Genomic DNA, 18,047 nt, shown 5'->3' on the forward strand with positions numbered 1-18,047 from the left:
AGAAAGATCTACTAATCTGCAAAGGTGCTCMGAAGCGTATCCTGCTCCCACTGAAAGATATCTGAGTTGCCATAAATACTTTAAATAAAGTTAGCCACATTCCAACAGATATTTCCGTTTGGATAAACTGGCCTCAGAGTAAAATTCCCTCTGAAAGTGCTGATTAGTTCTAATTTAGAGTTGTGGTAGTATTATCATAYATATGACTTAGATTTCAAGTACAGTATTTGGGACAAACTATCATTTAGGAACCACTGCTTTTCCAGTGACTCAAGTTATAGATAAGTTGCATTTGGTATTGGATATCACAATATCTACAAGTCAAACAGTCTAATGCAATTCTAGACAAAGTCAGGAAACACAGTTGAACTAACATGAATCAGTATAGTTTTATGACAGATCTTATTTTACTATCTTGTAAGAAAAGTTACAGTTYGAGTGTTCAATAGCTGTGTATTTAYTTTGCAGTATAGGAACTACTGCATAATCATAGAATGGCTCAGTAACTTAATTACATACTATGAATGTTTACACTAAACAGTTCAAGAATTTGCAAGCTTATCTGAAGCTGGACAGTGAATGCATCTATTCAGCTTCATCCACTGTATGTAGTAAGATGGACTTACTACATAAGTAGTAGTAAGTCTGCCAAGGATTTCTGCATGGTTCTTCTGAATGTTACATAATGAATTCATCAGCTCTCTATGCCACAATAGACCAATATGATTAGATCAGCAGAAGCAGCTCCAAACATACATTGACAATACTCCCAATATTGGTGATGTAATTATTTTTCTCAGTTATAAAAAGGTTATGTCTTGCTATTTGTACAGAGGCCAAATGAGGCTCAAGAACCATCTTAGAACTATCACTATTGAAAGGATTGTTTTGTAGGTCATGTTGGTTGTCCTCCTCAAAAGGCACTTATACTGTGGTTCCCCAGGATTGAGGGATATGCACTTACTACAAGCCTCAACTCCAAAGTACTGACACCACCAGAGCATTCCAGTTCACTGCTGAGCTTAAATCCAACAAGTAGAATAATTAGGATGCTGATTCCAGACAAGTATATAAGGTTGTAATAGCTTTATTGCTCAACTCCATTTAAAAGCTCAGAGTATTTAGTATGCCTTTTCCTTCCAAGAAAACTTAACTGAAGAGACAAGAGGGGTAGAATTCAGAGAAGCTAACAGCAGTCCTCCATGCGAGACAGTAAAAGCTATAGGACTGATATATTTCTACAAGTGTCTGTAAACAATGAACTGCAAAATGGATTTAAATCACAACTATTCAAATAACTTACAGCTACTCTATCAGGCTGACCAGAGTCAAACATTCAGAACTTGATATCAAGTTCTCATGAACCCACGGTTTGACCAGTAGAGCTCATTATATAGAGATATATATCTATTCCTTTTAGTTCTGCTGCATTTCTAGCTTCACTATACTTTTAGCTTTGTTATATTTGTAGATTGTTTGCTGTTAATTTTAGTGTTGTCTAACATCTGTTATGTTTAGAATCTAATTCATATACTTGACACCCCTCTGTTAACACAAATTACCTTATGTTTCTTCAAAAGCCATAAATGTCTTTTTCAGCCAGAACACTAGTTTGAAACTGATGTATACAAAACATACCCCACTGAAGGCTAAAGTTTCAAAAATACAGAAGTTAAGATTAGTTGYTAAAACAGATCAGATCAAATCTTTACTACTCTACCATCTGAAAATACAATTGAATATTTAACATAATAGACAAACTTATGAAAGCTTACTCAATCAACTTATCTACTAAAGGGTCATGGTATTACATTTAAGGAAAAAAGTACCAGTCAAAACAAAGTTAGTTTTATAAAACAAAGATAACGTACTGAACTAAAATGAATGAAAGTATTAAATAAAATCTAGCACCAAAAGTTAAAAGGTTGCTCAAGCATTTRTAGTTTAACTTAGACAAATCTGAAACATGTGCACCTAAAATATTCTATTGTTAAGGATATTAAACAGCCTAGTTTCTATTTTAATGATTAAGAAGTTTAATTGAAAATTCTACTTGCCAATATCTTCTAGCTGACCACAAAGTAGAGAAAACCAGAATCCACAACCATTTCTATTAGTCTCTATTGTAAGTATTAAAAGTGGCAGGTACTACATTTTAGCTTTCTAACATAACCCATCCAAGCTGACTGGATCAAACAATCAAGTGTTTTCACTACTAAGTATTTCTTTTAAAATTTGAGGTATTTCAAAGAAACTTCATTTATAAAATAAAACTTTAGAGACCTGATTATCTGTAGTTAGCAACTACTCCATAGCCTTTTGATCACATTAACATTCACCTTTTACAAAAAGCCATTTATCTTCTGCTCACACTATGCCAGTATAGGACAACACAAACTTCTCCACCTCTTTCCTACTAAGAAAAGCACATGGCTCATCTCCAGTGTAAGGATGCATGTTAACAATGGCAAACCAAAGCCATCATTTGCACAGGCCAATTCTTGTGTAGAGCACAGTAGAAAACTGCTTTAAGCATCAGCTATATTTTTCACTGCTCAAAGCAAATTAGGGAAAGATACATAAGGAAAATATTCAAAGTCCTCAGAAAACAGTATCAGGTACTGGTGGAATTTAGGAAGTCTCTCAGTCTAATCCCACTTCCTTCAATTAGGCAGCAAAGCCTCAGAAAGTCAGACTATTTATATTCTCCCCCACTTCCCTTAAATGGACTAAGCTTATCAATACCACTGTATATATTCTACTTCCAGCAAATTAGTTAAGCTACAAAACTGTTTACAACCTGCTGAAAGCGATTTAATTTTGAAAGATTTTGCTTTTAAACTCTGCCACAGAATATCTGTATTTAACCACAAAAATATGGCAGCTTGAATATGAATCGAACTATTACTTTTATGCCAAAAGATCAAACAATTCAGACTGCATGAAGTCTTTAAAACAGCCATCAAAAGTAGAAAGCTAGAGGAATGATTCATTTTTAAGTCTGGTATGCAGGAAAGATAGGGGAAGAAAATCCTTAAGAGATTTTGTGAGCTATCAGAAATAAAAAAACCAAACCCACATAGCAAATTTGAAGTCAAGCTTAAATACAGAGCAGGTAGCCCTAAAGAAAACAGACCACAGCCTAAAAGAATAGGTAGTTTATTCCAGGTACAAAGAGCTATTTAGGTATCACTATTAGTATAAAAAAATATGAGTTGCTTAAATTTACATACCACCTTTCCCAATACCACCCACAAAATAAGAAAAATGGAGGACCTGCTACATTTAGAAACACAGTCAGTTCTTCATTTTGAAGGACAAATCTTTTCCTGAGATCAATTTCTTAAACAAAAGACTAAAGGGATCAATAAAACTAATGGTGACTGTAAGCTACAGGATCAGTATTGCAACACCATGTGTTATTCAGATGGTTTGAACCTGGTTTCATTAAGAAACCAAGCTAATGTAAACATGCTAAATTAGTATTTTCCAAAAGTGGTCTGGGCTCTTCCACCTGCCCTGACATTAAACAGCTTTCAAACACATTCTCAGTTTCAGCAGTTTCACAGAGCAATAAAGATCACAGAAAGTTAGTGCTACCAGTCTGTTGAGACCTGCATACATGGAACATCAGGGAAAGAGTCAACATCATCCTTCTGCTTGCTAATCACTACTCAAACAGCTCCAAGTTATTCACGTCTTCTGTCCAGATAGCAGCTGGATAGAGTGATAGGTAACAATACAGTAGATGAAGTATTGTACTTGCTCTCAAAACTGAGAACTAATCAAAATTGACAAGATTACTAAAAAGCAGCCTACAAGGTCAAGTTTCATTGGAATGGTGCTCATGGAACAGCTTATATTCACATCTTGATTTTTTTTTTTTAAGATTTGAACTTCAGTGCAGTTAAGGAAATCTGCATTTGTTACTGTGTTACACAATTCAGCRTAACACTTGTACATTTGTATGGAAGGCATGCACTAAAGTGACATTTCAGATGCCAAACTATTCACTGGAAGTCTAGGGTTTGTTTCCCTTAAGGGTTTCTAGATACACATTAAAGTAAATGGAAGATTCTGTGAACTAATTAATTGGAAAGCTTTTTTTTTTTTACATACGGTTTCTCCTAAAACAACAGTTATTCAAAAAAAACAAGTTGCAAGGTAAAGTTTGTTTTCTGAAATTAGTCACAATAAACCTTAATATTAGACTAGATCAAATGCCTCAAACCATCAAAATATCRAGCAGCTTACTATAGCAGAGCATGYATATAGGKGATGTTATAACAAGAAAAAATGCATCTTACCTTCAGGTGCATCTGCATCACATTCTTTTGATATAAATGTTGTCACATTCCTTGATTGGCCATCAATTGTCTTATTGCTCTGCTTTATAAATAAAAGCCTGATTAATACATTAGTCTACAAGCAGTATTCATCTATACACAGTGATGTTTCCCAAAACATCTTTCACTAAGYTGTTTTATAAAACAAAGCTGCAAGTCTCTTACAATATGCAGAAGGCTAAGATTGTTCTTGAACAGTATACATGCAATCATGCACATTTAAGAGTGATATAACATGAATATTTAAGTGTTCATCTAAAAAAACAGCTTGTTTTTCAAAATTCACTCAAGACAAACTTTGTTTCCAAAACTGAGTCTTAACTTTACACAAAAATTCGGAATTCATCTTTAGTGATGAGGCCAACACATTAGACTTGCATAATGAAACTGTGAATGCAGCATCTTCCTAGTCTAAAAGCCAGAAAAGTTTGGAATACTTGAATGGGAATGTTTAGGTCCTCAACAGTTTACTTCAGTAACTTGTCTCCCTCTACACTGCCTATTTAAGTATGTTGGATAGTGTTTTATACCTTTGAAAAACTGGCCATTTTAGAGGTTACGTGAAGTTTTTACTTTCCAGATTTGCTTTTGAATCATTAATTTTAGCAAAGTTTAACACAAACCCTTTGTGCTGCATTGATATCTGCTTATACTAACTCACTTCCAGGTTCTTCTCTGCTGTACTTACAATTTCCTAAATGGGAAGCCCTCCTGAAGAATTAGTAAGGGCCTACCCCTTTTCTCCTGCAGTCTGAAGAAAACAGTCCCTTAAAACCCACAAACTAGTACATAAGAACTGTCTGATAACTTAACTCAAAGTTTACTGAATGTTTAGAACCTTCAGAATGAAAGCTGAATTTAAGAACTAAACCTATCCTCAAAAGAACCAGTTTGAATAAGCAGCTAACTTGCACTTCATASAAATACATGAAAGTACAGACCATTGTAGCATCAGAAGAAACCAATTATGAGAGGACAGAGAAATCAGGAACCAAAGCAGAAACAAAGTAGTAAAAAAAAAAACAATATGTAGATAGAAGCAATAGAATAAGAACAAAAGAAGTTTCAATCAGTGAAAGTGTACATTTATCACAGTGCTGCATCAGGTACTTCAGCTGGCTGTCACCACTACAGCTTATACTGCTCAGTGCTTCTGAGTAGAACAGTAATATGGTATGAGAATGCAAAGAATACAGAATAACAATCAGACTCTTACCATCCTGAAGTTTCACCTTCATCATTTCACATTTTGCTTTTTAAGACATGATGAACTTAAAGTAAAACATGAATAGCCAGAACTGCAAGTTTCTCTTATGATTCCCATGCTTTTTCCTAGTCTAATATTCTCATTGTCCATGAACACTTGATTTAGACTCCTCATATATACACAAATTAAACTGTTTTCTACAAGCTCAAAGGCATTGGACTCTACCTTGAGGTCATAAAACAGGCCTCTCTTCCTCTAACAATCCTTTTTCTTACACAAGCAAAACCTTACAGGTGCATTGATAATTTTGCATCTTTGTATAAAAGACATGAAAAAATTGCAAAATAGGCATAAAATATTATAAAGGATAATACCATAAAGTGTTTAAAAACTAATTGCATTTGCCATGGTAAGAGGAACAGACTAGATGATCTCCAGAGGTCCCTTCCAACCTCTGTCATTCTGTGATTCATTGCCATTGGGCATTACTGGCTACCACTAAGTAGCGTCACCTTCTTTAAACTTTGAACTCTTCCATCAGGTAYTTATAAACRTTGATAAAATTGCCCATCCTCTCAGCCTTTTTCCTCTATAGGCTAAACAATGCCAGCTCTCTCAGCCTGTCTGCATTAAGATAAGCTCCAAGCCCTTAGTTATCCTGGTGACCCTTTGCTGTATTCACTCCAGTACACTCACATCTTGCACTGAGGAGCCCAGAACCAGAGTTCTCACCAGTACTAACTAGAAGGGAAAGATCACATCTCTTAACCTGCTGGTAAGTTTTCCTAAAGCAGCCCAGAATGTTGTTGACCTTTCTTACCTGAAGCGCACACTGCTGACTTATGGTCCACTTGGTTCCCCTCAGGGCCTCTTCTGCAAAGCTGCTTCCCAGTCAGACAGCTGGAGTAGGTACTGGGACATAGGGCTAGGACCTGGCATTTGCCTTTTGTTGAGCATCATGAAGTTCCCATTAGCCCATTTCTCCAGCAGTACTGAGCTTCCTCTGAATGGTAGCACTATCATAGTGTAGCAAACCCATCAAACTCCTTATTATCTGCAGACTTGGTCTCATCTAAATTAAAGATGATCTTAAACCCCTGGAATACACCMCTAGTTACTTGCCTCTAGCTGACTTTGCATCACTAATTACAACCCAGCAGTTCAGTCATTTTCCAATCCCGCTCACTGTTCACTTTAGTTCATACTTCAGTCTGGAAGAGACAATATCAAAAGCCTTGCTAGTGTCAAGATAAATATCCACCGTTCTCAACMAAGCTAGTCACCTCATCATACAAAGCCATCAAAATGGTCAGGTATGATTTCCCTTCCCTTTCATAAATCATGCYAACTCCCCTCAATCTTGTGCTTCACAGGTTACAAAATTGCTTCCAGAATTTGCTCTATGACCTTACCAGGGAGCAAGGTAAGGATGATTAGCCTGTAAATTCTGGATGCTTATTCTYTTGGAGATAAGGAGTAACACTTGCTTTTTTACAGTCCTCAGCAACCTCCTCACGACCTTTCAAAGGCTGAAAGCAGCCTTGTATCAGCAAGCTCCCTCAGCACTCATAGGCACATCCCATGAGGTCTAATTTGCATGTCCRGTTTAAGTGTTCCATAATCTGTTGCTGTTCCCCTGAGGGTAAGTCTGTATTGATCCAGACYTTGCATCAGGAGCCTAGGATTCCTGAAGAGCAAATCTTATCAGTAAAGACCAAGGCAAAGGCAATAATCAATACTTTGACTGTGCCCCTTGTCACCTTATGTTCCTTGATCCACTCAGCAGTAGGCCCCCATTTCACTACTCTCCCTTTTGCTACTGACGTGCCCATAGAAGCCTTTCATTGCTTTTCACTTCCCCCACCCATTTCAAATCCAGATAGGATTTGCTTTCTTTTTATATCCACACTGTCAATAGCTCCTTGTTCATCCAGTGCAGGCCTCCTACTGCCTTTATTTTTTCTGCTCGTTAGGATGGAGCTGATCCTTGAAGCAATCAAACAAACCCTGCTGTCCCAGACCCCTCTTTTCTCCAGGATCATATCCCCATGGGATTCTTCTAAGCAGATCCCTGAACAGGCCAAAGTCTGTTCTCCTGAAGCCCAGGGTTATGATCCTGCTATACTTTCCCTCCTCTCAGTACCCTGAAGTCCTCCTCATGGTTATTGCAGCCAAGGCTGCCCCTAATCTTTCCACCCTCAACCAATTCTTCCTTGTTCTAAGGATCAGGTCCATCAGAGCATCTCTTCTCAGTTTACTGATCACATGCATCAGCCAATTGTCATTAGCATACTCCAAAAATCTCCTGGATTGCTTGTGACTCACTGTTGCCCTTTCAGCAGGTATCAGGGTAGTTCAATTCCCCCATGAGGACCAGGGCCTGTAAGCATAAGGCTTCAGTCACCTGAAGGCATCATCTACTGCCTGGTCAGGCCATCTAGAACAGACACTCACAACAGCCATGTTGGTCTGCCCTCTAATTCTAAATCACAGGATTTTAGTTGACTCAATCTGTCTTTAGACAGAGTTCCATGTACACCTGCTATCCTCTCACAAAAAAAAAATTCCCCCTCATCATCACCTATCCTTAATATAGAGGTTTTATTTATCCAGGGCAGCACTCCAGTTATGCAAGTTCTCATCACATCTGGGATCCCAAATGAGATTACAGCCCTGTAACTGCACAGACTTCTAGTTCCTTGTTTGTTCTTCAYGCTGTACATCTGTGGACAGAAACTTYAGAGAGGCACCCAGTTGTGATTTCCTACAAAAGCRTGAGTGCTTACCCATAATGCTGTCCTCCCAGCTCTTCCTTATTTGCAGTCATTTGAGGCGGCCCTCCCTTCTGCCCTGTTTTGTTTGAAGTCTCATCTGACCTCCCAGTGCTCTGCTTTCCATTACATTTCATCATTTCCTCACTTGACCGCAGGCCATCTCCTTCCTCCATCATTCTTACTTCACAGCTTTCCTCACAAGGATGGCTACTTTCCTCACGAGGATTGCTAACATGTTAGCAAAGAAGTTCCTGCTTTTCCTATCCTAGCAGAAGTCTTTGAATTATTTTTACCTGTGTTGCTCTTTTCTCTACAACTCCAATGGCTTGGAGAGCTATAGGAGACTTGTTTCAACTCCACTTGTCTGACTTGGCAAAGGAGTTTAGGCCATAGGAAAATACTCTACCTTTCCCATAGAGAAGTCAGCAAGAACAGAAACAGCAAGAAAGCCATGGCATGGAACTCAAGCTGAAACTCTGAAGGGCACAACAATCAGGAGTAGAAAAGCAGCAAAAGTGACAGCAGAGATGCAGCTACAAAATCACTCCTCAAAATCATTTAGTGGTCATTAGGCAGCAGAGCACTCAAGTCTCTGCTGCATAAACATTCAATTTTTTTAAAAAAACTAATGTTTATTATTGTCACATTCAGCCCAAAGCTGAAMGTAAGATTCCAAGGGCAAGTTGGAGGCAAAAAATAAGTGACTCAGTATATCAGCTCTTCAAAGTACATTTGCACTTTGAAGGAAAGAACAATCATATACAAGTTTAGGTTGCAGCCTTTTACATAGTTTATTGCCATATATATTCACGAACAAGAACATATGAAAGTCCATATCCAGCTCTACRGGATTATTTTGGATTCCTTCTGATGACAATTAGACAGCTCACTTCTATTCCAYTGAAATACCTAGCTAAAGGCTGTGGAAGGAAAGTGACTGTGCTATTGCTTTGGTTTCCAACTGGAGAGCTAYCAGGGCCACCAGCAGCAAGTGCTGACCTTGTATTATTGTCTAGGCCAATCAAGCCTTACTTCCTCTTTGTGTCAAGCATCATCTAACAGCAGTCTTTCTTCTAGGCAAAGAGAATATCTGGCCTAAGCAGAAATACCAAGTCTGAGTAGAGTTCTTTCTGATACAAGCCTGAGAAGTTTGACATGGACAGAATTCTTTGCATTTGTGAAAGACTAAAGAAACTTGTGATGGCTTTTCTGTAGATGTTAAAAAAGTTGTCTTAAGAAATTAAACCAGAAGTTCCTCAGCAGCTCATGACTTGCAAGTTCACCAAAACCCCATATAGAGCCTCAACTGGTAAAGGCACTATACCCAAGAGAATTTTGAAGTTCCCTACAGAAATAATTGGAAATATTCTTGATTAACTGGAGATAGATATGCTTGGAATAGCCCTATGGTCAAAGAATTAAATAAAGCTAACAGTCCTGGTCTAGCTAACATGAATTGYCTCAGATTATTTGGATGTAGTGACAGCAAAAGTAGCATTTATTGAATTTCACTTCCTGCAATGACAGTTCTACCACATCCACTCAGCACATTAATCAAGCTGAGGAGATTGTTTCTCTAGAATACTAAACAGAACTTCAGTTCCTTATACTCTTCTTAAAAGTTTCTGCAACTACTTTTAACCAGAGGAACTCAGTGATTAATTATACATTTTACTATATATTTTTGGCTAGTGAAGTCCTTTCTGAAAAAAGGGCATTCTCCCCAAAGGGTAGTCTTTTGGAAGTCTAACAGAAATATTCCAAATGCTCAAGCAGTTTACTGTTATTCATAGTCCTGTTCAAATTCCAGCCGGTTTAGTTCAATTGTGTTGTGCTCAAGTGTCACGAAAGGCAGAACAATACACTAAGATCTAGACAGCATTATGCCTGAATGAGCAACTAGCTCATGATTGCTAGTTGCATATATTTAAAAGAACAGATCTAACTTCTGGTCCTGTAGAATGGGTAAGCAGCTGTCTATARAACCCTCAAGATGTTTTTGGTCATGGGCATGCATTACCCAGCAGCCTTTCCCTTAGGTACCCAGCCTTAACTCACTAAAGGTTAAATACAAGAGCTTAAAGTCTTCAGGCACAGGAGAGACCACAGAAACAAGAAACTCARTAGTTTCTTTCACTATTTCAAAAGTGAAATAATGAACAAAAGCAGCAAAGATATTCAACTGGTTAATTCTGTAAGATTTTTAAAAGACTAGCAAGAACTGGAATAAGTTCACTGAAATTAGATGCAGTTCAAAAAGTTTGAAGTGGTATTAATCAGCAAATATTTAACTGTTTCAACCATTATTTGTTCTGCTATACTAAGTAAAGGTATCAACTTAAGAGCAGCAACATGTTATTTCTGGTCTGTAGACACTTCCAAAAAACCTAATCCTCACTGCAATTGTTCAGCAACATAAATGTACTAGTACAAGTGTAAAATCTAAGATGCTAGCTGCTGTTTTATCAAAATGAGTAAAGCAATAGCTAGGTTTACATTGTCTAAAAGATGACCTAGAAATTAAATTGCTTTAGATACAATACAGCTAATTTCTGGCTTATACAGTACCAGAAGATCTATCAAGAGCTAAAAAGATGACCGCAAGTCTTCAAGCTGCTGACACTTGGACCTAGCTTTAAAAGTTACTGTAAACATTTTCAAATTACATCAGAAATCAGAAGGTCAAGTTACTTTTTGATTTAAAAGCATGTCAAATCTCACCTGTACCAGGTACTTTTGGCTTCCATACATTACATACTGAGGGGCAAGACTGTAGATCATGTAACTTGTATGAAGAACTATCAATAGAAGTATCATACAGAGAAATAAGAGTGCTTGAGGTCGAGTTTTTCCTCGTCTGATTTTATAAAGCTAAAACAAGAAAACATACAAATATTAGCATGATGAAAACTCTAGATTCTAGATGCCAAAGATACTTATAACTTCTCTTTAATCCAAGGAACAGCAGCCTCCCACTTCTGTCACTGGATTTAAAGCTGAGTTGTCCTCTGGCAACTCAATTCCAACGAGTCGAAGTAGTTTACCCACGTTACCCACGTAGCTATATTTACCCACGTTTTAGAGCACAGCTATTTAACCAAAATTATAATTGTTTGTATCAATGACCAAGAACATTAATAAAATCAGCAGGCTTCYTAGAAAGTGTTTAACAGCAAGATTTAAATACTGTTGACAAATCAAAGCAGTTTGATACAAGTGATCAAGTGAGTTGCTATCTACCCCTAGCCCTCTAATCAAACTCAGAAGCAGAGGAGATAATTGATATAGTATTCCCAGGCACTAAGAAACTTGTGCATCCAGTGGTGGCATCTTTTCCACCTTATRCCATAGGGAACAATATAATCCCCTGCTGTTACCTGTAGATAACAGCTCCTCTGTAATTCTGCAACACTCAGTACTACACTGGGGAGAAAGATCATCAGCTGAAGGGAAAGAGCTGCCTAGCTCTTCAAAACCAGGTGTGTTTTTTTAAAAACTCATTGTGAACAGTGACCTTGTTCTGGCAGTGCTGGGACATCACAATTTGAGTGACAGCAGTAAAGGGAAAACAAGAGCAAAGAAAAATACTGAATGAAGCATCATAGGCATGAATGACACTGAATATGAAGTCTTTTTCAAATGTAGTAATATTATTTGATATCAATTAATTTTGGTGTTTTATTTGACTCATACCATCACTGTACTTTTCTAGATAGATACGTTTGCTTCCCACCTAAGTCTGATACTACTGCATGCACATTTCAGACTAATTTTGATCAAATCCATTAAAATGCTTCCAGTATACATTAGAATCAGATACTGCTGCTTAGAAGAGTCAGAAGCCAAGTGCCACATGACTTAACACTTGGGAAAAGAGTCAGCTGACAGTGCTTAACCACACTGAAGCATTAGTTTTAGCTTCATAACTTCACAAAAAAGCAGTTTTTAAAACAGTGGAAGTAGTGCAATACACTTACACTCACATTATGATGTGATGTAACAGACTGAATGCTTGTTTGCAACAACCCAATGTTTATGAAGCAGTAAAACAGCAGCTCCACATCAAATATGCTCAAGTCAAAGCTTAAAACATCTAAAGAATTCAGCTTATAATACTCACTAAGCGATATTTACCCTTATCCAGAAGAACCATATACCCATATTTCGAATTCCAGCCATTGATGTGAAGATAAAGTACATAACAATAGTTGTAATAAGAATATAGTCAAGTGGAAAAACCTAAAAATGAGAAACAGTCAGTGTAAAAAAGGATAAATTGTACAAATTAGAAGACAAGCTCTTCGCTCAAATAAAACTAAATAAGTACTTTCTACTGATAACACTTACAGTAGTAAGATCTTTAAGATATTTTGTTGTTAGCTGCAAATTGAGTTAGTAACAGTTAGGAAAAGCAGTTAACTGCTTTTTCCAGACAAACTTAAAGCTTGCCTTAATTTTGAATAAGATACTATACATTTCAGGTCTAGAAATTGTTAAAACCCTTCTAAATGGTTTTAACAAAGTCCACAATGACATAATCATTTTAGGACAACAGACATTGTATTCTTGAATATTTCTGGACATAATAAAACCAGCAAGTAAGAGTGAACACTGTTAAACACTTCTTCCCTCAGCATGCTACAAAATAGAAATCTCGGGATGAGCAATACATTGTACCAAGCTAATGCAGAGACAATGCAATAGGGGGAGAGAAGAGCACTGGCTTGCACTAAGGCTCATCTTTGTTAACTTACTCTTGACTGACTGCTAAATTCATACATGGCTTTGTCATCTTCCAACCCTGCTCATGCTAATAATGGCTTGTTCTTATGTAGGCTTGTTCTGAACTGCTTAATCTTATGTACTGATATGAATTTATTACACTTTTAAAACAAAGTGCATTAAGTATTGWAAAGTGAAGAATTTATTACAATGGGGGAACTGTCAACAACTCAAACTCCTCAAACTTAAGTGTACAGGCAGAAAAAAAAAAACATTCCCTTTCAGTCTGATCATCACCACCACAACTGATGTCACTTTTCCTTAGTAGTAAGGACTTACTAAATGCAACAATAATTTCCAGGAAGTACCACCTTCCTCCAGCAACTGATTCCCATCCACCCAAGATTTTCACATTAATATACTCTGATAACAGATATTTTAATGCTATAAGGAAGCTATCTTTCTTTTATAGAACATGTAGTTTCCCTTTAGGCAGCTTACCAGGAAACAGAAGAACATCCTGACATACACAATCACCAGTTGTTTACTTACTGTTTGAAGAACAGGTAAAAGCATATTCAACGGATTGGTCAGATTAGTTCCTAAGATTATAAATCCAGAATCGAAGCCAGCTGAATGTAGAGCCTTGTCCAAACTGCAGTAATTAAGAAGTGGTTATGCACTATGGTCCTCCCAAAGCTTTATCTTCAATTTGATTAAAAGGTCAGCTCATTAAGAAGGCAAACTAAGCCTAGACTGAAAGCTTTCACTTTTACAGATAGACATCTACTGCACTGTTTTATCACACCTAACTGCACTTGTCCTATAAAAACCATATTGACTTCTACATCTTCTTGGTGTTTTAGTTTTTCCCCAATTCATCCATACAGGTTGTTTGCCCAGTCTCAAGTGTGCCAAAATTGAAATCTTAAGTGTTAATCTTCATTAGAATCACTGTATTACTGTATCTATTACTTTCAACTCCACGAARCAATCATTAACGTAACTATGATGTGCATTTAGTATACATGCCACTCATTGCATGAATCTGAACATCAGCCCAAGCAGCACCTACATATATTTATTCAAAAAGCAAAAATAATTTTAGTCTGAATTAAGCTTCTTTAAAATATATGCTTAATTTCTCTGCTGAATTACAAGTTTCCAGCAATATATACTTTATCAAGCTGAACCAAGTCTTTTTCCAATTTGTTTTAGAAACATTTGTTCAATTTCAACATATGCTATTACAATGAGAAATGCAACACTAATTACAGAAACATAGCATAGGAGAAGTGTGCTGACTCTTGAAACAAATAACCCCTTTACATACATAACAACTGATTTTGAAATTAGAATAGAAACTACATAACTGTAGTTTAAAAAGTATCAAAATATACTTACTTTGACAGAAAGAGAGACACAGTGAAGAGCAGTGCCACAACAATAAAGAATACTCCCCACACAATCTAAAATAAAGATATCAGAATGTAACTGAAAATGTTTGTGAAGCTGAAAAGGAAAATCTACARTTTCAAAAAAGGAATGAGAGGAATTCAAGTCCCTGAAAATATTAGTATGTTTAATTTCATTGTAAGGAATGATGCTTAATCAAGACTACTTGGGCTGAGGAACAGGACTATCAACTGATGAAGAGTTTTTAGTATTAGGGAAAAAAAGAAATACTCCTTCATCCAAACAACATAGAGGAATTCAGCAAGGTCATTCAAAAAAGGCAGCCTTGATCTGTATTAAKAGGTCTGACTTTCAATGCAAGACTATCTCATTTTCCACTCTAATCCCTTGGCATCCTACTATTCCCTCACTTTTATCTTTTGAAAGCAGTAACTCAATGCCATCCCCACTCAAGCTATGCTGTTGCCTCTCAAACGCACCACTTAAGACCGCTCCACCATCAGGCCATTTCCTCACATCTCCCAGCTACAGATCAGAACACCTGTCTACCCATCCCATCTATACTTGCAGATGTGCTACRAAACAGGTTGCACAGCTACCACCTTTCTCACAGCTGATCAACAAAAAAAATGATACAATGACAGTTACAATGACAGTTACATTAACTGTCTGCTTAGGTCTTCTGATCCAGTCTGCTGTGCAAGCTAGTATGCATGCCTAACTGCCAGTGAATCGTATTTTTATGCAAGACTGCAGTCATTACAAAAAGAATCAGCAGAAGTGTCACCTACTACTACAGCTTGTGTTGCTGCCTCAGATGAGCTCCTCTGGCATCTTAGTATTAGAAAACCTCTACATTAGTCGATAACATTGAAGTAGAGGACAGTAAGAAATAATTTTCCTCAAGAAAGCTTTGTCTTACATACAAACATAGGATTAAAAAGATACAGCTAACTGAAAACAAAAAGTGTCAAAATAAGCAATTCTCAACAATGGAAAGGTTAAGTGGTGTGCCATTTTTAGGTCATGCTACAACACTGAATTGCATTAGATTTAATAAGCTGGGCCAAAGCAATTAAGAGAATCAGTTGGGTTACAGTATATTTTTCTAACACTATCTGTATGTATTCAAGTCACAAGTTGATTATGCTTTTCTGAAGTTATTTATGCTCACCTTATACCATTTTGAGTACCTCCCTTCAACTTTCTAAGCTTCCTCCTGCTCCCATCATCCTTGCTTCTGAGGTATTTAGAGAGCTTTCCACCTCCTATCCCTGCTCCCAAAAGTTAGCCAAGCTAACTTGTTTCAGCTACACATAGTTCCAAAATATTACTAAAATAATTATATTTAAGACTTAATCTGTTTTGAGCAGGTATGAGCAGATGATATACAAACTTAAGTGGTATTTTTGGTGGCTAATATTTGCCTCTCCAAAAGAATACTTGCCTGACCAATTATTTCTCAGAGGGGCCTGTGGAGCAACTATAACCTGAATTGCATGGGATAGCATCCCATGCCTCTGAACCAATCCCAAAGCAACATGAGAACTTAAAGGAGCAGGCACCACCCATTAACAGGGTAAGGAAAATTGATGGCACAAAAGCAACACTATGAACAGTTTTACACTGACCAAGAATCAAAGTTGATTCCTTGCAGATAAGAATTACTGTTGTATGGCATTTACATTTTTCAGCTTGTAACTTAAGAAACATGGGTTAAAGATTATTAGTAGCTGTTTTGCTTTATATAACAAGCTCTACAGTTATCATTAACGGAAACTTAGGACATGAAATATTCACCCCTCATGCCCTGATGTAGATGCAGCTATGGTGGCAAGAAAGCCTCTGTCAATTTAACCACACCACAGCTGAACTGGCAGACAACTGTCAGCACCTACAATCTGTACTAACACTCTGCCAGAGTCACTGTTAGTAAAGCCTTGCACTGAAATTGCCTGCAGCTTCCCCCTTCCACCTCTCCCCAAAAAACAAGAAAAACCAAAGTCCCAGGAAAGACACAAAGGGTTGGAGAAGATTAACCTATCCCTCCACACTTAAGACAGAATCAACTGTACTACTCTAGCTGTTGCTGAAGGCCTTCAGAAAGACTGAAGACAATACCAAGTCCTCACAATTAGATAGGGGAAAATCAGTATCAGTCTCCCTCTTGCCAGAAGGGAAGTGTGCCACTTATCAAGAGAGCACTATATTCTCCTCTTTGCAGCACCGTCCCTGTATTTGGACTGATGTTGATAACTTAAGCAGGGACTTGAAAGCAAGCCACTCAAGTTGGTTTCCTCTGTTCTCATAGTGATAGATTTTGAAGATAGGACCTATTAGTKACATTAGGCACCTCTTTAGTTGATTCAAGTCTGTCTTGAAGCAACCCATGAAAACCTGATACTACACTCAAAGCTTCCTACTGTTGAGGAAAGCAAGTATAACTTCCTACCTCCTTTGGAGTTTTTCCTAAACAGCATCTGTACCTACTCTCAGTAAACATCATTTCTCTTGCTGCTGATGGTTYAGTTGAAATAGAGGCCACTCTAAAGAAAGCATAGACAGTTGTCTACATAAAAGGTTATGTAGAAAGAAATCACATTAGTTTGACATGTCTTGACAACCCCCTGTTGTTACTCATTTGAGTATCTTCCAGTTTCTTGGTTTTGACTAAACTGAGAAACAAACAGCTTCATGTTCAAGTTCAATGTAGCCTTGAGTAAAGCAGTAACAGTACTCAAAGTTAACTTTAGTTCAGAGAAGTCTCTCTGAAAAGCAAGGTTAAGCTCTGGCCTTATGTGAAAAGGTCACATGCTAATAGATTTAATAAAAAAACTTGAAAAGCAAGACTAAGATGAAACTATACAGATTGAGATGGAAGGACAAATATGCAGGGAGATGCAAAGATGCAGTGGTTATAGAAGTCTGAATTTAGACACTAAAAAGCCCAAGACAATGCTATTCCTGAATATGCTGCTATTGTGTCCTGTAAGTTCCAATAAGAACTTATAACTCCATGAACCTGACAGAAAACAAAACGCTTTCCATATCTAGCAGTCACTCACTACAGATGCTCTTGTAACTTGAGAAAGGTCCACACTCTTAAACAGATAGGCTCAACTTTTTGTAAGACTAAAGGTTACATTGAAGACTGAAATCAAAAGTGCTATAAAAGCAAATAGCAAGGTTCCAAGAGATTTTACACACTTTTACAGTGTTCAGAAACACACAACTACAAAATTGCTTTACTTCTTTAAAGGATACTACTTTAACCATTGACAAGTTGTATTTGCACATAGACAAATGAAATAGCGTTCATTAATTACTAGCATCTCAACTCTTACAAGACTGTTTTAATGTACTACACTATCACCTTCATAAGATGTCTTTACTCTGAATTTGTCTAAAGCTGAGTTTTGTAAGATGCTTCACCACACAACAGTACTCTGAGAACCTGCCAGGAAGAATGATCTACTAGGAGCTCCCTGTAAGTCTAGGATTCTCAGGTCAAAGCAGTTTCCAATAATGACCACTACAGTTATCCAGAAAATAAACATTTAGACTGCAAGTGAGAATGCTATT

The 18,047-nt window shown here is 37.2% G+C and overlaps 1 protein-coding gene across 3 annotated transcripts in view; it reads right to left on the reverse strand.

The window, feature by feature from the left end:
* LMBRD1 (LMBR1 domain containing 1) overlaps positions 1-18,047 on the reverse strand; it is a 71,643-nt gene that overhangs the window by 11,950 nt on the left and 41,646 nt on the right. For 2 of the 3 annotated variants that reach the window (XM_085316026.1, XM_085316024.1), the window contains exons 10-14: positions 14,454-14,518; positions 13,602-13,704; positions 12,462-12,566; positions 11,049-11,198; positions 4,308-4,389 (exon numbers count right to left, since the gene is read on the reverse strand). In XM_085316026.1, coding sequence (XP_085172152.1) covers positions 4,308-4,389; positions 11,049-11,198; positions 12,462-12,566; positions 13,602-13,704; positions 14,454-14,518 — 505 coding nt within the window. The remainder of the gene's footprint in view (positions 1-4,307; positions 4,390-11,048; positions 11,199-12,461; positions 12,567-13,601; positions 13,705-14,453; positions 14,519-18,047) is intronic. The other variant, XM_085316025.1, reaches the window with a different exon arrangement.

The sequence above is a fragment of the Rhea americana genome, unplaced genomic scaffold, assembly GCF_003343005.1.
Source record: "Rhea americana isolate MKP2758 unplaced genomic scaffold, rheAme1 scaffold_45, whole genome shotgun sequence".
Lineage (NCBI taxonomy): Eukaryota > Metazoa > Chordata > Aves > Rheiformes > Rheidae > Rhea > Rhea americana.